The following is a 25,560-nucleotide window of genomic DNA, read 5'->3' on the forward strand; positions in this document are numbered from 1 at the left end:
AACAACAAAAACCCCAGAAGAACTGAGGGGGAGGCGGGTTTGGGAGTGTGGATAACAAAAGAATCTCCTTCGTCTCTGTCCCTCTGGCCCCATCCCGAGCCAGCCCCAGCCCCAGAACTCACTTCCTAGCCTCAGTTTCCCGAAGCCGCAGCTTTGGGGCACTCGACGCGTTGCCCGAGGCACAAGGAACAGTTAAAAAGTTACAAAAATTACTTTAAGAAGGTGAAGTTGACACCGAAGTGCTTAACCCTGTTCCGCACATCCTTGCCTGGTTGGCATTTGCGTGTAAAATTCTTCCGGACGGGCGCCCTGAGCACTCAAAAGTCCTTTACCTCTGCAAAAAACACCTTGGAAAAAAAACTGTGTCGACACGCAAGGCCCTCACGCGCGCTGCAGCACAACTCACCGGCGCAGCGAGGACCAAGTCTGCGTGGGAACTCACGTTTACGAGAAAGAGGGGGCGGTCACGAAGGGCGGCGGGCGCCTCGGCTCCGGCTTGGCGGCCGGCCGCCAAGGCCTCGCGCCTGCCGGGCGCCCGCCTCTAGCTCCCGGGCAGCGGGAACCGCGAACCGCGCCGTGGATGGCCGGGGAGGGAGCGCTGCGCCCCCTGCCGGCGGGGCCCGTCCCTGTCCGCTCCCGGCCGCCGCCGCCGCCGCCGCGGGCCTGCCTCGCTCCATTTGCTGACTCCGGCGGCAGCGTCCCTCCGAGCGGCAGCTTCTCGGGCCTCCCGCTCCCCGCTCGGCATCTCCCTCCAGTCCCCGCCCCCTGCTCCTGCTCTGACACCCCCTTCTGCACGCCGAGCCGTCCCCAGCCGCAGCCCAGCCGAACGCGAGCGCCGAATCCACCGCGGGCTTCGCAGAGCCTTCCGGCGGCTCCGGCCGCTCCATCGCGGCGCCCAGCGGGGGTGCGGGGCCAGCGCGCGGCGCGAGTGGGGCGGCGGCGCGGACTGTTCCACTACGCGTCCCCCCCCGCCCCCGCGCGGCGCGCGTGCTCCCCGGAACGCCATGGAGCCGCCGCGTTCCGAGCGGGCACAAAGGAGCGCGCGGCACAATGGGTGCGGCGAGCCCGTGGGCACCGGGCGCCCGCTCCGGCGGCTCGGCCCTGCGCGGGGGTGGGCGCTCCTCCCGGCGAGCGCGCTCCGGGCAGCCCCCCTGCGCGTCTCCTCCCTTGCTCCCGCCCCCACCCCAGCATGGATGTTGCAGCCACTCTCCCGTACGTCTGCTCCGGAGCCGCCGCCGCCGCCGCCGCCACCGCGCGGCCGGCTTGAACCGCCCCGCACTTACCTGGGACACGAGTTCTGTACTTTGCAGAGCGGGCCCGCGCCGAGTTGGGGCGCCACGTGGGGGTTGGGGGGAGCGCGGGGGGTGGGGAGTGGGGGCCGCGCGCGGAGGGCCAGGCCGGGGCGGCCCGGGGAGTTGCTGGGGGCAGCGGGCGGGCGCCGTGTATTTTCCCCTCTCTTTGTGTGTGTCCGTGCGCTGCGCTCTCGCGTGACGTGACGGGACTCCGTGTGTCATTTCCGCACAAGGACACAGGAGCCCCCGCTGCAGTGGAACCACAACCCCTCCGCCCCCACCCCCGGCCCGCCCCTCCCCCTCAGCGGGGCACACGCGGGACCGGCGGCGGCGCTCGGGCGTGAACGGCCGCGGCAGGGAGCTGGGGCGCGCACTCCGGGGACCCGGGCTGCTCGGCGCGCTCATCCGGTACCGCGCGGCTCCACGTGGGCCCGCGCCCGCTGCCCGGGGCGGGGAGCGGCGGCCGCGCACCCACGGTGAGCCGGGCCAGCGCTGGCTAACAATGTACCCTACACACCGTGTGTTCTCCCCATCGCGAGTCATTTCTCTAAAACGTGGTTTCTTAGATACGAGGAGTTTGACCTGAAAAGCCTCTTTTTCTACTTTTTTTTTTTCCTCTGCGGATCGGCGACTGTACTGGGCGCCTCCCCTCGCGCCCGCGCCTCAACAGCATTTTTGGTATCTCCGCCGTGGCCCTGGCCCCCCAGGCGAGTGTTCCCGCGCCGCGATCGGCACAAAGACATCGGGGCGCGGGGACCCACCGGCCCCGCGGAGCCGGCATGGAGTCTGGCGGGCCGCGGGAGAGCGACCCCGGCGCTGGGAAACACTGGCTCAGGCCACTCCCCCAGCAGGGTGGCCGCCCTCTCTTGTAAGCCTGAGAGCTAAAAATCTGCCTTCTACTTGTAACCCGAAGTTTTGAGGTTTGAGGCCGCAGACCCAGAGATTCAGAAGTGCGCGCGCTCGCAGACCCACATGCCACAGACAAACCCACGGGGTATCTGCGCCAAGCTCTTAAAATAGAAAAACACGAGTCACCAACACAGTAAAAGCTGATTCTTTCTACTCATGACTCCCGGACTGGAGATTCCAAGTTGATAAACACGAAACCTACCGCTCGGGTATTTTCTCAAGTCTCACTGACTTGAAGGAGTGTGGGGTGTGAAGGTCAGGGAAGCCCAACCCAGCAGTTAAGCCATGTTTATATTTGAGGCAAACAATGAGAATGTAAATTTTTAAAAAATCCTTTAATTTGCCGGTCGAAGAAAGTATAAAAAGAAAAATGCAAATTATCCCATCTGCTGCTCACAGCTGACTGGCTGCAAGGAAGGGCCATGTGGCCCAGCCCTGCGCGGTCAGTGAATTGGTAGAATAGATTTTAAAAGAAGGCATATGCTGGCTCCTTGCTGCCCAGGCGCGGGGAGGGTTTGAATTAACGTATAGTTTTGGATTACGTATCCTCTGCCAGACCGCTCCAACTGGGAATTTAGCAATTATGCAAGTTCTTCCCCTTCGGGTTTGAAATCAAGGGGCAAGAGGTTATCTAAGACCTTTGAGGAACTACGTGGAACGTTCTCGAACTGTATTTGGATAGCCGATTTTGAGAAGTCAGTACTAATTGCTATGCAAAATTAGCAAGCAGCCGGGAGAACCAAGCCCTGCATCCAGGGGGTGCTTTTATAAAAGAATCCATACGTGCTCAGTGTCATTCAAAACAGGATGATGAAAAGAATGGGGCCGAGATAGCAGCCCTTCAAATTCAAAAGACTTGGGTTGCCCTATCTACATTTAAAATAGGGCGGAGGGAGGAAGGGAGGAGGACCGCTTGGGGCAGAATGGTTAATTTATACATTCCCTGAAGACAGAATGGAGGCACTTCGATTTCTGCCGGGAACTTGACTTTTAACATTCGCACATTAAATAACACGTATGATATAGTACATCACTTGACTTAGTTAACAGATATAGCAGTTTTAGTCTCACCTTCAATTTAATGTGACAGTTATAATTAGAATTTAAAAAGCATAAGTTGCATTTCATTAATTCAGTTTTCTAGGGTTTCCCAGTGGAAAAGTTAGGAAGAGTTAAGAGTAGCATTTAAGCTCACTTTGCATTTTTAAACCACTTTATGGTTTAAAAATGTAAAATGACCTTGTTACATTTTTACAAAAGGGACTAGATGAAATATGTGTTAAGGGATATATCTATAGCCAATCATTCACAAAACAACTCGGGTATTGGAGGAGAAATTAAATAATAAAACAATAGATATATATAAAATAATTAGAAATTAACATTTCTTTGTTCACATTGTTCAAAACCAAAGTTTTTGTCAAATACAATAATTTTATTAATAAATAGCATCTAAGGTAAGCAGCGTGCTTAACTGACTTAAACTGACTTTTCGAAACATAATCTCTCAGGAAACTACAAAGTGACCTTGAGTATTATTCAAATTAATGTATCTTAATTTGCATAACTGGATCAGCATTGCTGCTTAACAAAGTAAGCTGTTCCAAATAAGTTATTAACAGATAGAAAGGGAAGTTATTGCTATGTGGGAAAGGAAACTACCTACCTTCACATGGTTTTGTATGTTTATATGAATTTCTATTTTTTTTTAATAAGGAGAAAGGGAAAACAAATGCATTGGAATTGTATTCCAGTTGTATCTTGGAGCCTTTAAAAAACAATAGTTTTGAAAGTGCTATTGGATAAACGTAATGCCTTATGAAAAAATATGAATAAACATGGAGTAAGATGGGGAGAGGGATGAGGTTTAAAAAACACAGTGCTTGCCTGACACAATCTTACAAAGTCAGTAGGAGTGACTGCTAATGGTTCATAAGGATATGTATAACAACCTGAGATTTAGAAGTCTACTTGATTGGAAATTTCTTAATTAGCAAGGCATTTTTCAAGATTTCAAATTAGAGTTGCTGCAATTGATCTAATGAATTCATTTCCAATTTTACCTGAGTAAAAGGCAGCAGGGGGTAAACTGGCTACTTGGCCATATAAAGGACTCACATAAAACACTGTAAAAACTCAAAAGGAAAATTACACAGCATTTAATGAAGAGTGGGATATCTTTAATGTCAATATATATAATTAAGAGTGGCAAGACAGACATCAGGTTTCAGGTATCTTTTAGCTGTTGTTCTAAAAGTTTTGACCATCGCTAAAATGTATTTACAGTTGCCAAGACAGTATTTAGTAGGACTCTTTTCCCCCCAGTAGTTAAGTCAGAACAATGTAACAGATTTCACTGTTACTTGTAGACATTTCCACTTTATTTCTTGTCTGCTTCATGTAAAATTTTGCCAAGCCTTCAACTTCAAACAGAAGTAGCTGGCAGATCCAGATTCCGTGAATACTCACAACGGAGAAGTAAGAGGGAAAAAGAGGAGGGGCAGAGGAGCCTGTATTAACTTTATTAAATAGAACCTACTGAAAGCCACCTTGCTGAATAACTTGCAAACCTGACTTTTGTTTGGGAAGGTGGGCTCAGGGAGTTGAGTTTAACCCCTTGTGTGCTGGGAGGTGGCAGGGAAGCCCTACCTTTAGTGGAATCTGGAGCAGGTAGTGACACACCGTGACCCAATGTGGAAAAAAGTGAGATTTTGAATGAAAAGCTGCAGAGACTTTATGCTGGGCAGTTTTCCTCATGAGTAGAAGAACTAATGAATAATTTATAGCACCTTGAGATTTTAAGCACCCAGCATAACCATTAGGATCTGATTTTAGTTGAATATCTGGCTCGCACAATAGGAGTCTGCAAAAAGAAATATTAGGGAGAGTGAAAACTGCTGCAATCCCACTCTCAATCTCAAGCCCTTGAGAAAACAAATGGCAGTCTGAACTATAGCTCATTCTGAGCCCAGAGTGCTAGCTGGAGGCGCTGCAGCCACCAGGGCTCCCGAGCCCAGAGGGCACTCAAGGGCCTGCAGTCAGGACTTCCCCACACTGATCACACAGCCGCAGCGACAGGCAGGAAGCAGGGAGCAGGGGGAGGCTGGTTTCCCAGCCAATCAGAGCCCACTAACAAAGAGAAAAAAAAAGGAGATATAATACTGCTCTAGTAATTGGCTGGTTTTTAAGAAATTATTTCATGGTGTGGTTCAAAAGACTCTAAATGAGATGCTCTCCATACATTTTTAAAGTCTTACTTGACTTGCCTGAAATCTTCTCTGTAAAATGAAATACATCGTAGAAATGAACTTGAGATACAGTGATTCTACCTTTAGGAATCTATCCTAACTCAACCAAGGCTACATCTATCTACAAGGATGTTCATTGCAGGATCATTCATAATAGAAAAAAATTGGAGAGGACCTGGAAAATAGTCAAATGGATGACACATGCTATGTTATACTATGTCAGCTTTAGAAAGAGGGGAGGTACTCTTTATTATGGGTACAGAAAAGTGTCTATGACATATTATTGAGTAAAAAGAAAATTATAGATCTCTATATAGTGTAATCCCATTTTTGTAAAAAAAGAGAAACATGTATGTACCTATCTGGGTGTGAATAGAAAAGGTCTGGAAAACACAGGGGTAACAGTGGATACCCCTGAGGTATAGAATGGTGGAAAGAAGGACTTACTTTTTCATGTTAAACCTTTATGAAATGTTTGATTTCATTTTTTTCCCCCCACAATGAGCATCTATTGCTTTTGTAGCCCTTTCCCCCTCCCACAGACCCAGAAAGAGTCGAGTTGTCACCTTGGCCTAAGGAACAAAAGTCACCCTGGAGTAGCTACAAGTCATGCAACACTGGTGTGAGTGCCTGGATTGACACCTGTCACCTGACTCCCCTTTATCAATCTGTTGTCATGACAGGAAAAAAAAAGAAGAAATCTTAGTAATAATGCTCCAAAAGTAAATACAGTATTTGGCTACAGAATCCACGGCTCCCTTTCCCCAAGCTTCTAAAGTGTCAGCACAGTATTTTAGAGATGTAACCAAATATGTCTAAGGATTTCCCTATAATCACGGCACATTAGGGCCTGAGAAGTAATAGATGCCAATGGCCTGATTGTACCAATAAGGAAATTGAGGCAAAAAGGAAAGGTAGCTTGCCCAAGGCACACTGGCCTCTGAAACGATGCTTTGGGGTTCCTTTTTGTATGTCACACCTACTAAAGGCCAAATAGGTTTAAAAATAAATGAGCCCACCAAAGAGTAAAATATACAAATGCAAATGCCTACAGGAAGCGTGTAATCTGGGTTAAAGAGGACCACCCACTAACTCAAGGTTAGTGCTTCACACAGTTGTATTCATTAAAGTAGCAGCTCGGGGAATTTCCTGGCAGTCCAGTGGTTAGGACTCCACGCTCCCACTGCAGGGGGCACGGGTTCGACCCTTGGTTGGGGAACTTAGATCCTGCATGCTGTGGTGCAGCCCCCAAATTTAATTAGTTAATTAATTAAAAATAGTAGCAGCTCAGCCTCCAGCCTCATTCTTCAGTCCTCGGCAGCTTAGCTCTCTTCCTCAAGAGGCCTCGTGGGTCCCAGTCTGGGGTGGAGGCCTCTGCTCTGCACCTGCATGGCACCTTGTTCTCTCCCTGTCCTAGAGGCTGTTATGGACTGAATTGTGGCCCCTCAAATTTAGGTGTTGGATCCTAACCCCCAGCGTAGCTGAGAATGTGACTGTATTTGGATATAGGGCCTTTAAAGAGGTGGTTAAGGTTAAATGAGTTTATGTGAGTGGCCCTCAATCCAGTGACTGGTGTCCTTATAAGAGGGATGTGCATACACAGAGAAAAGGCCATGTCAGGACACATAGGTGGCTGTCTGCAGGCCTGGAAGAGAGCCTCAGGAGACCCCTGCTGGCACCTTGATCTTAGACTTCCAGCCTCCAGAATTGTGAGAAAATACATTTCTGGTGTTTAAGTTCCTCAGTCTGTGGTATTTTGTTATAGAAGCCTGAGCAGACTGACACAGAGACCCAGCTCATGTGAAGCTGTGATTGCCTTTTTATCTGTCTCCCCAGCTAGAATGTAAATTTTGGAGGGCAAGACCATGTTCCAGTACTCTCTCCAAGTGCCTGGCTCTGTGCCTGAGACATAGTCAATTCTCAACAATTAGTTGCTGAAAGAATAAGTGAATTGTTGTTAGATATCATATGTTCTATTTCTCTTTCCCTCTCTATAGATGAAGAAACAAAGGGTCAAAGGCTTGGAGCAGGACAGCTCCTAGTCTATGTGAACAGCGCCTCCTGGAATTGTCCCTGAACCACCTATGTGTTATAAGGGAATAGCCCAAAGGCAGGCAGCTAAGTCATGGCAGGATCTGGGCCACATGGCAGAACCCCACCACCACCCAATCTAGGGCTCCATCCACCCTTCTGTACCAACTCTGGAATAATATCATACAGGTACAAAGTTCTTTCCATAGTTGTCTTAGTCTGCTCAGGCTGCTATAATAAAGTACCATACACTGGGTTGCTTAAATAGCAGAAATTTCTTTTCTCACATCTCCGGAAGCTGGAAGTCCGAGATCAGGGTGCTGGCATGGTTGGGTTCTGGTGAGAGCTGTCTTCCTGGTTTGCAGATAGCCACCTTCTTGCTGCATCCTCACATGGTGGATAGAGAGCAAGTTCCTTCCCTGGTATCTCTTCTTATTAGGGCACTAATCCCATCACAAGGGCCCCACACTTACAACCTAGTCATCTAACCCTAATTACTTCCCAAAGCCTCCATCTCCAAATAGCATTATGTTGGCAGTTAGGGCTTCAGCATGTGAATTTGGGAGGGACACAAACATTTAATCTATAACAATAGCGTTTTCAAATTTTGTCATCCTGTTTGACCTTGATCATAGACCTGAGAGAGGTGGAATAGCTGTATCATCTCGCCATACCAATCCACCCCATTTTTATTTATTTTTTTTGGCCACACTGCCCACAGCATGTGGGATCTTAGTTCCCCAGCCAGGAATTGAACCGACACCCTCTGCACTGGAAGCTTGGAGTCTTAACTGCTGGACCACCAAGGAAGTCCCAATCCATCCCATTTAAAAAAATAATAAATTTATTTATTTTTGGCTGCGTTAGGTCTTCGTTGCTGTGCGTGGTGTTTCTCTAGTTGCGGCGAGCAGGGGCTTCTGTTCGTTGCAGTGTGCAGGCTTCTCATGTTGTGGAGCATAGGCTCTAGGCATGCAGGCTTCAGTAGTTGCAGCATGTGGGCTCAGTAGTTGTGGCACTCGGGCCTTAGAGCGCACGGGCTTCAGTAGTTGTGGTGCATAGGCTTAGTTGCTCTGTGGCACGTGAGATCTTCCCGGACCAGGGATTGAACCCGTGTCCCCTGCGTTGGCAGGCAGATTCTTAACCACTGACCACCAGGCAAGTCCCCCACCCCATTTTTAAACAGATGGGAAAAAAAATAAAGCCAGGAGAGATGACATGGTTTGTAATTCATTCTTTCATTTAACAAATAATTATTGCAGGCCTAATATGTGCCAGACTCTAGATGCATAACTGGTAATTGGCATGACCGGCATTATATCCTGAGTACTAATTCTTCTGCTGTTTCCCAATTAATTCTGGTTATTTCCCAGTTTAGCTGTTTGAAACGCAGTAACAGTGCTAACCAGAATAGAATTTAATCTTTTCCTTTCAGAAAATTCCATTCTACTGTAAGACACAAGGGAGTCCTTAAGCACTCCTTCCTGCTCAGGCTGGGCATTTCTCTCTCTTCTGCCTTTGCTTGTGATGCTTCTATGGTGCCCTTGCCAACTCCTATTCATCCTTTGAAGCCCAGCCAAATGTCTTCTCTGTCGTGAGGTTTTCACCATCCCCGTCCCACGCCAGAGGCAGTAGCACCCAGGACTATGCTCCCAGCGTCCTACTTACTCCTTTATTGCAGACAGCCCCTATCTCAGCCTAACTGGCGTTACCTGACTGTACTGTTTATTTGTGTTTGCTATGATGCTCTTGTACTAGACTCCATGAAGCCTCAGATGCATGTCATCCCTCCTGTTGCCTTCTGCGGTATCTCAAGTGGCTCTTCCGTGCTGTGACTGTGGCACATGCACTCGACGCTCCAGCTGACTGGACTTGGGGCTGAAGCTTGAAATGTGGGTAGTCACTCGAGGCTGCGTGTGGATGATGCCAGACCTTCCCAGGGGCTCGGTGCCAGCCCTGCTCAGCAGGCCTCTGAAACGGACAATGACAAACCCACACCATGTATATGTATTGGGTGATGTTTTTCTTTCCTAGGACTGCCATTATAAAGTACCACAAACTGGACGGTTTAGATCATCAGAAATTTATTGTGTCAGTGGATCTGGAGGTTAGAAGTCCCAAATCGAGATGTGGGCTGGCTTGGTTCTGTCTGAGGGCTGGGACAGAACCAAGGACTGTCTGGGACTCTCTCCTAGCTTCTGTGGACCTCAGGCACTCCTTGGCACTTAGATGGCGTTCTCCCTGGGTCTTCACATCCTCTCCCTTCTGTACATGTGTGTCTCTGTGTCTAAGTTTCTCCTTTCTATAAGGACCCAGTCATCTTGGGTCAGGACCCACCCTAATAGCCTCATCTTAACTTGATCATCGGCAAAGACGGTCCTATGTCCAAACGGACCCTATTTCACAGACAATGGGGGTTAGGAGTTCAACGTCATCCTGGGGACACAGTCCACCTCATGACAGGTGGGGAAAAGAGGAGTGAGCTCACTTGGACTCAGTCCTAACATCCCAGAAGCACTGGGTCCCAGAGTGAACGTCTGCGGACAAGGTGGCTTCCTCTGCTACAGCACAACTCCAAGGATCACTGCCAACATCTCTGTCACTGCAGGAATCTGCTTTCTCTTTTCTTTCTAAAGAATGTGCCTAATTTAGTTTTGCTGTTCCTTGGGGACTTGGCCCTTTGCATTCACATATCCATCCCTCCAGCCCTACTGCTGTCCTGCAGGTAGCAGGTGGTGATAAATGCTGTCACACTTGCTGGCTGTAGACTGCAGAGCTTATGAAGTCCTGGATTTGAACTCAGGCTCCCACTTGTACTAAGTGTGAGAGTTTGGACGCTGCTTAAGCTTTCAGCTTCCATTTCCTTTTTCAAAGCATGGGGCAACCCCACCTTACAGGGTGGTTATAAATGAGGCACGCAATTATGGGTAGCACTGCAGAGCAGCTGGTATAAGGTTAGTTCAATAAAGAATAGCTGTTATTTTTATTGGTTATAAATGAGGTGAGCAAACTGTTGAAATAACTAGCCCAGGCACGTAACAGTTAGGGTTTTGAAAAACACATTTCTAGTTTAGGAGAAAAAGCACAAAGGTTCATATGACCACTCAGAATGCCATCTGGAAGACAGCGCTTTAAATTCAAACTCCACCCAGGAAGGAAAAAGGGTAGTGTCATATAATTCTAAAACATGTGATGGTCCCCAAACTACAAGTCTAATGTCCATTCTCCTTACCCCTCTCATAAGGAAAGGACAGTGAATCCTGCCATCTTTCTCCAGGACAGGCCCTGGTGGCCTCTGTTGCATGTTCACTTTGGTGCCACCAGAGCCCTGAGCTAAATGACCAAGCCAGCCAGAAAGTAAAGGTACTGCAAGCAAATCTCAGTCGATACATTTGTGTGTATGAAATAACCATTTTTATAATTTACTTTCTATCTTGAGCCCCAGCCTTTTGGAGTCCTCCCCACCCCCACCAGAAGCTTCCAGGGGCCTCTGCCCTCCAGGCACCTGCCCACATGGGTTCTTGCCTGTCTATCATTCTGCTCGCCTGTGCCCTGCAGGCAGCAGCTCTGCCATGCCCAACCAGGGACACGGTCATCTCTTTGCAAGGCTGCCTAGAACAGGGATACGTGATGCAAATGCCTACAGGAAGCGTGTAAGGAGAGATCATGAGTGAAGCAAGCAGTCTGCCTGTTAGACACATAAGAACATCTTCAGGTCTACAAAGAAATGCACCAGCTCCTCTGTTTCTTTCAGCATGAGCCATCTTTAGTCTATCTTGTACTTCTTCATTTACGGAAAAAATCTGGGTTAAAGAGGACCACCCTCTATCGTCTGGAGAGCAGCAGTGCAAGTGCCATGATGAGTGGCAATTAACCCTTGGCTTTAGCGTAGGGATGAAACAGGGACTTTTAGGGACTCTGGCAAACTAGAGCGTTCATTCCTTATCTAAGGTAGGCAGCCTTGGTGCCAAAAACGACTGAACACAGTGTGGCCCAAACTGCTAATTATTCAAGAGAAGCCCCAACCCGGACTTTTATGTAAAATTGCCTAGATTTGTAATGCTGAGCGACTGAAATTCACATGGCCAAACAAAGTCAGATGTAACCCACTGGCCTTTACTTTGTAGTCGCAACTCACCGCTACAGCTTCTTGGGGGCAGGCCTGCTAGAGAGCCCACCCAGCCAGCCCTGCCTGTCCCCACTACTCTGTCCAGGGTCTTCCTGCTTCTGCCCAAGACAGTTTGCCTCTGGCTCAAATCTTCTCCCTGCTGGGGCTTAAGCTTTTAAAAACAAAAGCTTGAGGGCGATTTCAACTTTCTGCCCCATCTCATCCCTTCGCCAAGATGATAAACCCAGATGGGAATATCTGCTAGGAGACAGGGAAGGGAAAGGAAGAAATACCAGGAGAATAAAAATATAGATTAGTATCTCAAAGATATTATCTTGCCACACATACTTACTGAACATATTTGATCTGAGGCTATCTATAAAACAGTTTCAGAATTTCTCTACGCTATGGACTCTAAGGAAGGAAGCACTAGGAAAATCTGTTAGAAAGGAAATCCCAATTCAGCCAATTAATCAGGATTCCATTTTTCACAGTAAAATAGATGTATCTAACATAGCATCTTCTTAATAATATAGTATGATGTAACACTTACTTTTATTAGTATAGGTCCCTTGTATTCTTGATTCTGCCATGGGCAATTTCTGAATTCAATAATAAGGTTTTTGAAAAAATATGTAATACCTTGAAGGTTTGAGTTAATAGTAAACACAATACTAGCTATTACTGAGCCATCATGGATTTAAAGGACTAATGTGGTTACTGAGCCATAACTGGTTTAAAGGACTAAAGCAATATAACCCTTGTGCTCTGGGAAGATGAAAGATTTGGGAGCAGAAAGTTCACACTCAAATTACCTTTGTTTCATCATTTTCTTTGGTGGTGGGAGAGAGATGCTGGTCTCATTGTGATACTGATTTGAGTGGTCAGGAATGGGGCAAGAATATTAGAAATATACCAGATGAAAATCCTTCAAATAAATGAACTTATTACCCTCCTGACCTATATAATCAGCATGGAGCAAAGAGGAATAATTGCCCTGCGGCACACGCGTATGTGAATTTGAGGGAAAAGGTACCAGAGGAATCCAATAATCCACATTACCTGCTTCTTCCCTCTGAATATTTTACACTAGAAATTAGAGAAATTAGTAAAGTTACAAACATTTTTTAAAAGGAGAGCATTAGTATCAGCAGAAATAAATGGCATATCTATAGTGGCAGGGAGAAATGAATGTTTTGGGACAAATATGGTGCTTATGTTATGATGCCCTAAGACTCAAAACATCTGGTATTTCCTGAATTTTTCTTCTAGAGATACTGAAGTTTTCAAATGCTGTCTATAATAAAATATATTACACCCAAATTGACATCTAATGATTTAATAACATTTAAATATTAAAAAATTAAGACACATAAAAGGTACAGCTTCTGTAGCCATGCAAATTCTTCGTGAGATGCTTGATGCAATCCTAGTTTTCAGTAAGTAAACTTTGTACTTGTGGAAACTGCATTTATTCAGCCTTGACATTAGGAAAGTAAGCAAATTATTTCAGTGCCAAAGGGATCGCTCACCTAGGCTGGAGTAAGTGAATGTGCTTTCCCAATGCTACACTCCCAGAGAATTTTTGCAGTGACAGAATTAGGCTCACGTCAATTGTAGAGAGAGGTGGGGGAGACCATTAGTACCTAAATATAGGGCTGAGCACCCATGCAGTTGGCAGGAGGAGGTGAGACCCCTTTGGAAGATGGCGTGGCCGGCTTTAATGTGACAACAGCTTTCAAAACTAAACAAATATTTACTGAACACCCACGACTGCAAAGCTTTGAGTCCTTTGGGGAATTAAGAAACAGATAAGCAAGGTCCCTGTCCTCAGAGAGATGTCATTCTACCCCAGGAATCAATCATGAACCCTGAAAACTGTGATATAAAGCAGAAGGCAGCACCAGAGAAGAGACCCAGAGTGGGGATGAGCGAGGAGCCAGAACAAATCAGGAAGGCTCTGTGGAGAAGGGGCTGTCCTAGGGGCCCGTAGGAATGCTGAGCAGGATTCTGACCCACAAAGGCCAGGTGAAGGGCATTCTGAGTGGGGAAAACTATAGGCAGTAGCTAAGGCAAGAAACTGCAGGTCCTATTTGGAAAACTTTAAATAGCCCTTTTGAGTGAAACACAGAGAGCCTTCAAGTTAGAGGGTGGGCAGAAGAAGGTAAGATGAGAGCAAGAGGTGGTGGACAGATTAAGTCTTTCGCTGGTGTGTGCCACAAATCTTCCAAAATCCAACACTCAGCTTGGTGTTTGACAGTTTCATTGAAGACACATGTGACCTCTGGCAGCCGTAAGGCAAGAAGACCCTGATCCCAAAACGCTACTTCTGCTGGTCTCTCAGACTGCCTTTCCCTGACTCTGTTTTAGTGACCCAGTAGTAACTCAGAAGTGGGAAGATGCCAGGAAGGGTGATGGGGACAGAAACTAAAGGTAATGATAACTGATCACTGCCCCCTCTATAGCCTTGCACCTCCATGCAGTTTCCAAGAAGCCCAGTGTGTGTGTGTTCAGTGGGTGTACCTATAAATACTGGAGCAGGGCAACATGTTTATACAAGGAAGGAAAAGCTGCTCCTCCAAATCAAGAAATTTAACAAAGAAGTAACCGAACTAAGAATTTCTGAACCTGCTGGGTGACAAGAGATCATCCACAAAAGGCAATCATAAATTTAAGATTTCATGGCATTCATGTAATAGGGTTAATATTCTCTGCATGGAATTTTCCACCTTTGCCTGTCTTCCCTTTTTTTACTGCTTTATTTTTTATTTTTTTGGTCACGCTGTGCGGCTTGAGGTATGTCAGTTCTCCGACTAGGGATCGAACCCAGGCCCCAGCAGTGAAAGCACTGAGTCCTAACCACTGGACCGCCAGGGAATTCCCTTGAATTTCAATTAGTTTCAACCTAATAAAGGCTTTTTATAGCCAACCAGAAACTCCTGCAGTAATCAAAGGCTCTAAACTAAAAACTATAGTGCTAATATGTTGTAAGCATTCAGGGGATCCTGGATAAAGCACAGTCAAACCCCCTGATAATGCACTCATCAAAAATATAATTTTAGATATACTTCAGAATTGGCAACTGGTTCCCATTTCTTGCCTAGCCCCTATTTGAGAACAAGGCAGGGATAAGGGTCAGGGGTAGGGCTTAAAGTTCTACACTAGGGTGGGGAAGGGGGTCTTGGAGTGGAGGCAAAGGTCATGAAGGTGAAGGAAAGTCATGGGAACTTGTTTCAGAAAGAGAGGAGGTGAAGGGTGAGTCCCTGGTCCTCAGTATTCTCCCAGATGAATTTCTGAATCTGGCCAACTAACTGGTACATTTCTGGGATCATGGATGCTATCCTATTGCCTCTGGACTCAAAATTATCCCCAAAAATATTTAAGTTGGAGCCAACCACCACCACCAGGTGGCACCAAATCACAGTTGAGTTGGGCATGAATTTAGATAGGGCAGCTAGACTCCCAGAATTCCTCACCAGCTAGCTCTATACTGGTCATTTTTTTTTGTTAACCTTACAAAAAATTGTGACCTCACATTTCACATCACTGAATTCTTTGGATCTCACATATCCAATTACTAATAATTGAGGCAAGTATTCTCTTAGTAGACTAAAGACCAAAACAGACTAAATTAGACATTGTGCTAATTGCTTTATAGACATTAGCTAGTTTAATCCCTCAAAAACCTATGAGGCATAATATGAAAATACCTATTTTTATAGGCAAAAAATTCTCAACTATTGACATTTTCATCTAGTACAGCCTAACAGTTATTACTAAACTACTCCTTGGGTGCTGAGCTCTCTATATATACTTCACAGCTTGAGCTTATTAATTATCTGATTCAAAATTTTGATATGTGTATTTTATGTCTGCTTGATTTATCAATTTCTGAAAGATGTGGCTAAAATCTTTTAACTGTAACTTGATTTATCCATTTCTCCCTGCATTTTTTTTTTCAGTTGTTCCTTTGTATATTTTGAGGCTGTATTGTTAGGTGCATACATGTTTTTTATGATTATATCTTTTTGCTCTATTGTTCCTTTTATCAGCATATAATGCCCTTCTTTGTCCATTATATTTTTTTGCCTTATATTCTATATTGTCAGATATTAATATTCCTTTCCTTTTTTCTTTTGGCTCATATTTTTTTCCATCTTTTATTTTCAATCTTTCTGTGTCTTTTTGTTTTAAGTTTCTCTTTTAGACAACTTATTATTGGATATTGCTTTTTTTTTTTTGTGGTACGCGGACCTTTCACCGCTGCGGCCTCTCCCGCTGCAGAGCACACACTCCGGACGCACAGGCTCAGCGGCCATGGCTCATGGGCCCAGCCGCTCCACGGCATGTGGGATCCTCCCGGACCGGGGCACGAACCCGCGCCCCCCGCATTGGCAGGCAGACTCCCAACCACTGCGCCACCAGGGGAGCCCCCGGATATTGCTTTTTAACTGAATCTGAGATTCTATTTTTTTAACTGGTGAATTTAATTAATTTATTATAATTCATTCTCATATAGGTACTAATTTCTGCCATTTTATTCTATATTTTTCACTTATTACACAGTTTATACTTCTGTTCCCTTTTTTTTGTTTTTTTTTTTAAATTGAGGTAGAAATACATATAACATAGTTTCAGGTGTGCAACATAATGATTAGATATTTGTATATACTGAGAGATAACTACCACAGTAAATCTAGTTAACATCCATCACCATACATAGTTAACCAAGTTTTTTTAGGATTTACTCTCTTAGCAACTTTCAAATATGCAACACAGTATCACTAGCTGTAGGTCACTGTGCTGTACGTTACCTCCCCATGACTTACATTTTATAACTGGAGGTTTGTGTCTTTTGACCACCTTTACCCATTCCTCTCCTCTCCCATCCCAACCCCTGCTGCTGGCAACCACCAATCTGTTCTCTGAATCTATGAGTTCAGTTTTTTTCATATTCCACATGTAAGTGGGATCATACAGTATTTATCTTTCTCCCCTTTCTACTTTCTATTGGGTAGGGTTTTGTTTGTTTGTTTGTTTTTGCTGCCTTAAGTGTTCAGCATTCCAGTTTGCCTGGAATCTGTCTTACTTCAATACTCATGTTTTGTCTTTTGTACCACACCAAGAGTTAGATGTCATTGGAACCTTAGAAATTTGTCATCTACCCACTGAATCTAAAACTGGTATTGGTGTGAAAATTATTTGGAAGTTTATAAGAAATGTTGATTCCTGGACCTCCTCTTTAGAGATTCTGCCTCAGTAGGTCTGGGTAAAGTCCTGAATCTACAGCAAGCCCCTGACTTTGATGCAGGTGGTTCACAGACCACATTGTGGGAATACTGTTCTCATCCAACCCCACAGCTTTCCAAATAGCAAGCTTTACACTTCTCTTTGCTCTTTAAATATTGCTTTTTAAAGATACACCCCTGGGTGGGCTCTACAATCTCCTTTCTAGACCTTTTCTCACTTTATATTGTCCTATATGTTAAAAGAATTCTCTAGACCTACTTCATATATAATTTATATTCTTCTAATTAGTTTCCAATCCAATGTTCCTTTACTATTACTCTATCTTACTTGCTTCCTTCATCATTATAAACACATATTTCCTGGGAGTACCCTAGCGGTCTAGTGGTTAGGACTCAGTGCTTTCACTGCTGTGGGCCCGGGTTCGATCCCTGGTCAGAGAACTAAGATCCTGCAAACCGCATGGCGGGGCCAAAAAAATGAAATAAAATTTAAAAAAATTAAAAAATAAAAACATATTTCCTTTGACAGCATTTACTGAATGTCAACCTCTGTAATGGGTGCGGAGATAGGGGCTTTCGAGCACTCAGCAGACACTTTGCTAGTAAGCATGACTGTCTCCACTTCTGAAAGGCAAGACAAAGCTTGGGGAATTTGCCTAATGTCCCATTCAATGGAGAAGCTAGTATTTGAACCCAGATCTGTCTGTTCTATTTGTTATATCCCACTCTGCCTTCAAAGAGACTCTGATTCTCAGAAGCCCACAGTATAGTGGTGAAAGACACAAACAATCTCCCTCTCTGGTCATCTTTGTATCCAAGATAGTGCTTTGCACATAGTCACACTTAATAAATGTCAGTGAAAAGAAAACATGAATTTATCCTGGTTTCTTACTTCTTTCTCAGTTTATGGTTTCCAAGTCAGGGGAATCAAAATCGGGTAAAACAGAGAAGTAAAGAGGACCGTTTGGAAAAACAAAAATTCAGAGACAAAACAGAAAGAACACTCTATGTCACACAGTGAGTTTCTTCCTCTGAACAGCTACTGTAACAGATCATCAAAGTCCCATTATGTGAAAATGTCCATTATAATAAGCTAGGGCTACTTTCATTTTGAACTCTTCAATTTATTTTTCTAATTAATTCAGTAAAAGTCTTTAGGTGATACAACATGTAATATTACTACTATTTTCTCCTTCCTGGACTCAGTTTTATAATGCTGATGTTGAACATAATAGAGCAAGCAACTATAGGTAATTGTAGAAATTATTGTTGGGAATTTGCATATGAAATACACACCTTTTACTGCCTCTAGTTGGCATTGTTAACTCAGTTATAAATAGTACAGCTGACATACTGCAAACAGAAAGTGCTTTTTGATGGGCAAAAATGGAAGATTGCTATGGAGGAGGAAGTGTTAGCACACGATGTTTAAGCTGGAAAGCTTTCATTAGCACTAGTCAAGGGGGAAAGTGATTAATTTACTAATCATGGCCTTCCTTAAGAATCCAATCATATAGAAAGACTTACGGTAAAGCTTTCTAAAAACAGGTATTTATGCTACTATTTAGGTAAACAAGTAATACATCCAGTCTATAAACATATTTGAAGAGTGTTGATGGGCACTTTTAAGAAAATGAAGCGGTTCCCTTCGGATTAATCTCTTGCTGTGTATATGTGGTGAGGCAAAGGAAATAATAGGACTGAGATATAACATTGGAGAGTGCAGTTTATATTTATACCACTCTTGAAGATAAAGCTTACACTGGGGTCATTTTGCTGAAATCCTCTACTAGAATTTGAAAATTTAAAAACTATTTGAAAAACTTTAACCATTGAGAAAGAACAAAAATATGCCATTCATTGTGACTGTATGACCATAAAAATTATAATTCATAGGGCAGTATTTTTGCAGTGTTTTATACTGCTTGAGGGCAAAAATTCAATCACTGTTACTATGCAGGCTGTTTCAATCATTACAAGGCATAGGTACAGACTAGTGATGACTTTTGTAAATGATAAAACATTTGCAGAAATTGGTATATTTTTATGGGCTGTAATACCTCAGTTTTCAAAAGTTTGGGGTCATTTTGGTTTTTTTTTTGTTATGGGTATAAAGCAACTATGACACAGAATTTTAATGCTGAACTACTCATCCAGATGACAGGAGAGGTGAGGGGGCTAGGGACAAAATTTTCTTCCTACGCATTTGTTTTTAGGCATTTATATTTGCCTGAGTGCTTTGGTACCATGGTGACAGCTTAGCAACAGCTAGATGCAAATTAAGGTAATCTGCCATGCCAGGCTCTGATCATAAAAAGTTGGTAGGTAGGACACTGGGAAGAAAAATACAGATGTTTACACATTTAATGGTTTAATCAAAGAGACTTGTTCTCTCTATTACCTGCCCTTGTCCGTCTCTTCACCTTCTCTCTCTCTCTGTCTATCTCTGTATAAAGAGATGAGGATCTAAAAAAAAAACAACCCATATAAACCCCCGTATTTAAACTGATGAGATAAAACAAAAATTAAACAACACACTTTATTCTTTCTTAAATAGGATCTAATGATCACAACATGTGCATGGAAAGTGTTTTTTGTTTTTTTGCTTTTTGTTTCTGGCTGCGCTGCGTGGCACACGGGATGTTAGTTCTTGGACCAGGGATCAAACCCATGCCCCCTGCAGTGGAAGTGCGTAGTCCTAAGCACTGCACTGCCAGAGAAGTCCCTGGAAAGTGTTTTGCAAAGACATTTCCAAAGGGTTTTTTCATACTAATGGACATTTGATTTCTGTTGATGGCTATTAAAGGGACAAAGTTACATACCTTTGGACCAGCAGACTTGGATGACATGATGGATACTGTCATTTTTAAAGACAACATATGATGTCTTTATTATCTTTATTATAATTTATATGTAAAACAGAGAAAGTAAAATAATCTGAAAGGAAGAACATAACCTTTGGAAAGCTAGGAGGAAATAAAATCACCTTGATTTTCAGGGCTATTAATTTTATTTCAAATACCCTGGTAATGGTAAAATACAGGTTAAAGCAAATAGTCGTTAGCTAGTTGAACAGACATGGCAAATGGACTTCAACTTGCGTGCTGGCTCTGACACAATAATAGTGGCTGCCTGGAGAGCTGTGTTGAGGTGGATTCTGAGGTCCTGTAGGAAAAGGGCTGTGAATGATGAGTGAACACCTGTCACAGCTGAGAGGGAGACTAGAGGGTAAAAGACTTGTTAAGTGCAATGTGGGGGGTGGAAGGGAAGGAGGGTTAGCCCAAAGCACCCAAATACAGACTGTAAATTTATTTTAAGTCTTACATTTTATACTATAATGAATGCAAATCTTACATTTAATTCCATAATATATATATCTGGTATGCTATACAAGTTTAAAGGCTCATTTGTAGTTAAATTACCTAACGTTAACTTTGTGGGAAAAAAATAAGTTCTTAGACAATGTGCATGTTCATTCTGTGGCTTCCACAGTACCTGGCAGGCTTCTGAGTATCCCTGGGAGTCTCTGCACCCCATTTAGTGACACCCACACCTGGAAGATTGATAGAAATAAAACAGTTTAAATTTGTGTATGATAATGTAAGACTCAGAGAAGTAAATTAACCTGCTTGTCAACAGCAGAGCTGGGATTTGAAGACTCTAAAGCCCAATTTCTTGTTTGTTTGGTTTTTTTTGGCCACACCATGCAGCATGTAGGATCTTAGTTCCCGGACCAGGGATTGAACCTGTGTCCCCTGCAATGGAAGCTCGGAGTCTTAATCCCTGGACCACCATGGAAGTCCCTAAAGCCCAATTTCTTAACAAAGAGTCTGTCTATATTATTCCAAAGACAAGTACCAGGATTACCTGGGATTCAGGGTTTGGTATTAAATTACTGATTTGAAAAAGAACTTTTAGGGCTACAGAAGACCATACGGTAACTAGTAAGTTGGCAATTTCAGTACTGCTGTTAAAGAAAAGCATGGTTTCCATTTGGGGTTATGGAAAAGTTATAGAAATAGTGGTGATGGCTGCACAACAGAGTGAATATAATTAATGTCACTAAATTGTACACTTAAAATTACTAAAATAGCACATATTATGCTATACATATATATATATTACCACAATAAAAAAAAAGAAAATCGTGATTCATGGATTAGAAGATTAATATCGTTAAGATGGCAATTATCCAAAATTAGATCAATATATTCAATGCAGTCCCTATCAAAATCCCAGCAGGCTCTTTTGTAGAAATTGACAAGCTGATCCTAAAATCTTTATAGAAATGCAAAGGACCCAGAGTGGCCAAAACAATTCTGTAAAAGAAGAACTACAAGCGTAAATGGGGAAATCTGAATAAGATTGATGGACTGTATCAACGTCAACATTCTGGTTGTGATCTTGTCCTATAGTTTTACAAGATGATACCATTGGGGAAAATTGTAAAGGGTACCTAGAATCTCTCTGTATTATTTCTTACAACTACTTGTGAATCTATAATTACCTCAAAATTAAAGGTTTAATAAAGAAATAAGCTGGAGGACTTCTACTTCCCAATTATAAAATTTAATATAAAGCTGTAGTAATCGGGCTTCGCTGGTGGCGCAGTGGTTAAGAATCCACCTGCCAACGCAGGGGACATGGGTTCGAGCCCTGGTCCAGGAAGATCCCACATGCGGCAGGGCAACTAAGCCTGTGTGCCACAGCTACTGAGCCTGCGCTCTAGAGCCCGCGAGCCACAACTACTGAAGCCTGCGCACCTAGAGCCCGTGCTCCGTAACAAGAGAAGCCATCGCAATGAGAAGCCCATGCACCGCAACGAAGAGTAGCCCCCAATCGCCGCAACTAGAAAAAGCCTGCGCACAGCAACGAAGACCCAACGCAGCCAATAAATAAACAAACAAGTAAATAAAAATAAAGCTATAGTAATCAAGGAAGTGTGGTTCTGGCATAAGGACAGACATAGAGATCAATGGAACAGAAATGACAGAAACAGACTCTTGTATTTAGGGTCAACTGATTTTCTACAAAGTTGCTAAGGCAACTCAAAGGAGGAAAGAATACTCTTTTCAACAAACGGTTCTAGAACAGCTGGATATCCACATACAAAAAAAAAATTAATTTAGTCCAGTGGCTTTCAATGGGGGCGATTTTGGCTTCCCAAAGGCAGGGAACTTTTGGCAATGTCTAGAGACAATTCTGGTTGTCGCAGCTGGGGTTGGCGTGCTACTGGCATTTAATGGGTATACACCAGAGATGCTGCTAAACATCCAGCAATGCACAGGGCAACGCCACAACAAAGAATGACCCAGCCCAATATGTCAATAGTGTTGAGGATGAGATACCCGATTTAAACCTTTACCTCACACTTTATACAAAAATTAACTAAAAATGGATCATAGACCTAAATGTAAGAGCTAAAACTATACAACTTTGAGAAAAGAACATTGGAGAAAATCTTTGTGACTTTGGGTTAGGCAAAGCTTACTTAGATATGACACTGAAAGCATGATCTATAGAAGAAGAAATTGATAAATTGGACTTCATCAAAGTTAAAGACTTTTGCACTTCAAAAGGAACCATTATGAAAATGAATTTAAGCTATAGATTGGGAGCAAATATTTGCACACCATATATCAGATAAAGGACTTATATTCAGAATATATAAAGAATGCTTATATATCTCAATAAGACAACCCAATTAAGAAATAGGCAAAAGATTTGAACAGACATTTCGCCAAAGAAGATATATAAATGACTAACATGCTCATGAGACGATGCTTAACATCATTAGTCATTAGGAAAATGCAAATACAAATCACAATGAGATACAGTCTCATTCCTACTAGAATAGCTATAATAAAAAATGGAATACCGGGGACTTCCCTGGTGGTCCAGTGGTAAAGAATCCGCCTTGCAATGCATAGGATGCACAGGTCTGATCCCTGGTCAGGGAACTAAGATCCCACATGCCGCGGGGCCACTAAGCCTGCGCGCCACAACTACTGAGCCCACACACCGCAAGGAAAGATCTTGTGTGCCACAACTAAGACCCGACACAACCAAAAAAAATAGCAATGATAAAAGAAAAATAAATATATATTTTTAAAGGGAATACCAAGAGTTGGCAAGGATGTGAAAAACTTGGAACCCACATGTGTTGGAAAGGTAAAATGATACAGTCACGTTGGAAAACGGTCTGGCAATTTCTAACAGGTTAAACATAAATTTATTATAAATTTTACTCCTGAGGATCTACTCATGAGAAATGAAAACTTATGTCCACATAACGACTTGTACATGAGTATTCACAACAGCATTATTAGTAATAGGTCAACAGTAGAAACAACCCAAATGCCAATCAACTGGTAAAGGGATAAATGAATATATCTTCGATGGAATATTATTTAGCAATATAAAGGAATGAAATAATGATTAATTCCATAACATACATAAACCTCAAAAACATTATGCTAAGTGACAGAAACCAGATGCAAAAGACTAAGTACTGTAAAACTCCATTTATATAAAATGTCCAGAGAAGGCAAATCTATAGCAACAGAGAGTAGATTAGTGGCTGCCTAGGATTGAGGGTGGGAGCAAGGGTTGACTGCAAATGTGCACAAGGGATCTTTAAAACTGAATTGTAGTGATGCTTGCACAACTTTGTAAATTTACTAAAAAGCATTGAATTGTATACTTAAACTAGATGAATTTTATTATATGTAAACTATACTTCAATAAAGCTGCTTCTGAAAATGCAATTAAAGCAATTCTAAATCTTCAAAAAAAGAAGAATAAAAGGAAAGAAAAGTACAGAACTGCATAAACAGGCAGCAATTAGGAAGCTCACAATTAACTGGTATTCCACATACACAAGTAAGTTTAAGTAACTGTGCAATTCATGATATAAGGGAGGAGGACAGGCAGGGAGACTTCATTGAAATGTGGCAAGTGAGAAGTAATGCAAATAGTAAAGTTATGATGATTAATTTAAGGAAGGAAAGGTTGCAAGTGTAGCTTAATTCTTTGAGGATGATGCTGTCTTCTCGTTCATTTGAAGGCTTACAAAAAAAGAAAGATCCAAACAAAAGAAGACAATAACAAAACACAATAAACTCATAGTGTTATAGCATGAAAGATTTGAGTCAGATAAAGGTTATTTTGTTTCCCTTCAAACAAACCCTAGGAGTTTCCTTCTCCCAAGTCCTTGAAGAAGGAAAGACGGCTCAATTCTTAGATGATGGTTTCTCCTTGGTTTTGGCCAAGACCAGAACCTAACACAACTGCCTGAGGGCCTTTCCCGTCCTAGGAGATTGTGAACCTCAGTGGGAAGAAAGAAGTCATCCTACTGAAGTGTGGCTGGCTGAGAACTTGCAGTGAAGCAAGAGGAAAATACATAGAGATGTGAATCCATTTTGAGCATCGTCTCGAAGGAATGGGAACCACCAACTGAAAAGATTAATCATTCAGGCTAAAGAATTTTAAGGGAATTTATTCCACAGTTTTAACCTGCTGCTGTGGAGAACCTGCAGGGGCACTATTTTTCCAAGACAAAGACTTTCTTAGTAGCAGGTTGGGATGTTGACTTAGGAGTATTTACCGTATACCCATTTATCCCAGAGAAACCAATCAGGAATAAAAATTCAATATACCTTGTTTAGAATTTAAGCTACTTATCAATAGTGGTTATGAAGACTGCAGCACCATGAAAAAATGTTTATGATGTATTATGTAAAAACAGCAGGACCCAAAGTTGAATTTATACTATAATTACAACCATGCAAAAAAGATAGGCATAGCAGAAAAGGCTGGATTAAATACAAATGAAATGGTGATACTGATTATGTGAGCATGGTGAGACTGAGAGTAATTTTTTTCTACTTTCCAAAATTACCTTTTTTTTTTTTTTTTTTGCGGTACGCGGGTCTCTCACTGCCGTGGCCTCCCCCGTCGCGGAGCACAGGCTCCGGACGCGCAGGCCCAGCGGCCATGGCCCACGGGCGCAGCCGCTCCGCGTCATGCGGGATCCTCCCAGACCGGGGCACGAACCCGCGTCCCCTGCATCGGCAGGCGGACTCCCAACCACTGCGCCACCAGGGAAGCCCCAAAATTTCTTTAAAAGTGTTTATTTACTTAAATGCATCAAAAAGTGAAATCTTCCCAACAACAGTCAGGGTAGTGGGGAGCCTACTCATTTGCTCAGGATGCACAGTGACCGGTATACTATCAGTCTTAGAAGTGAGTAGATCACATTGAAGAAAGCTGATAGAGCTTCTCCATGAAGATGGAATCAGCATCTATAAAAAGAAAGAAAAGGAATGAAAGCCTGAGAAACTTTCTCTTTCTACGGAAGAGTAAGAAATACATATCTAGGAAGAATATTCCTCCACCAGTAGAGGCCTAAAACCTAGCACTTCAGCGCCCCAAGGGCAGGTGGGGAAGCTAAAGGGAGGGGTGGACACCACTGTCAGTTCTGGCCACACTGGGTTCTCCCCAGGTGACCTTCTTTTTCAAAAGTATGTTATCTCCTTAATGTAAAGGCAGGATCCCTTCTGAAAAAATAAAACAGTTAATTTGAGAAGGGATTAGGAGTGATGGTAGGAAATGGAGAAAGAGGTAAATGACAGTCTTGTTAGATTGCTTTGTGTTTTAAAAAGAAAGTGCAAATAGCTTTATTATTACTAAAAGGTGATTAACAATAATGGAAACTATTAATAATA

At 43.3% G+C, this 25,560-nt stretch overlaps 2 protein-coding genes across 2 annotated transcripts in view; both read right to left on the minus strand.

Annotated features, from left to right (window-relative positions):
- BEND3 (BEN domain containing 3) overlaps positions 1–1,467 on the minus strand; it is a 35,875-nt gene extending 34,408 nt beyond the window's left edge. Inside the window, exon 1 of the mRNA XM_022553589.3 lies at positions 1,284–1,467. The gene's annotated coding sequence lies outside the window, so the exon portion shown is untranslated. The remainder of the gene's footprint in view (positions 1–1,283) is intronic.
- Positions 1,468–3,485: 2,018 nt separating this feature from the next.
- The window catches only part of PDSS2 (decaprenyl diphosphate synthase subunit 2), a 279,875-nt gene continuing 257,800 nt past the window's right edge, over positions 3,486–25,560 (minus strand). The window contains exons 8-9 of the mRNA XM_022553618.3: positions 20,330–20,387; positions 3,486–19,999 (exon numbers count right to left, since the gene is read on the minus strand). Of these exons, the coding sequence (XP_022409326.1) occupies positions 19,899–19,999; positions 20,330–20,387 (159 nt within the window). The 3' untranslated portion in view covers positions 3,486–19,898. The remainder of the gene's footprint in view (positions 20,000–20,329; positions 20,388–25,560) is intronic.

The sequence above is a fragment of the Delphinapterus leucas genome, chromosome 12 (genome assembly GCF_059928025.1).
Source record: "Delphinapterus leucas isolate spDelLeu-1000000601 "Yukka" chromosome 12, BTC_Dleu_Yukka2, whole genome shotgun sequence".
NCBI lineage: Eukaryota > Metazoa > Chordata > Mammalia > Artiodactyla > Monodontidae > Delphinapterus > Delphinapterus leucas.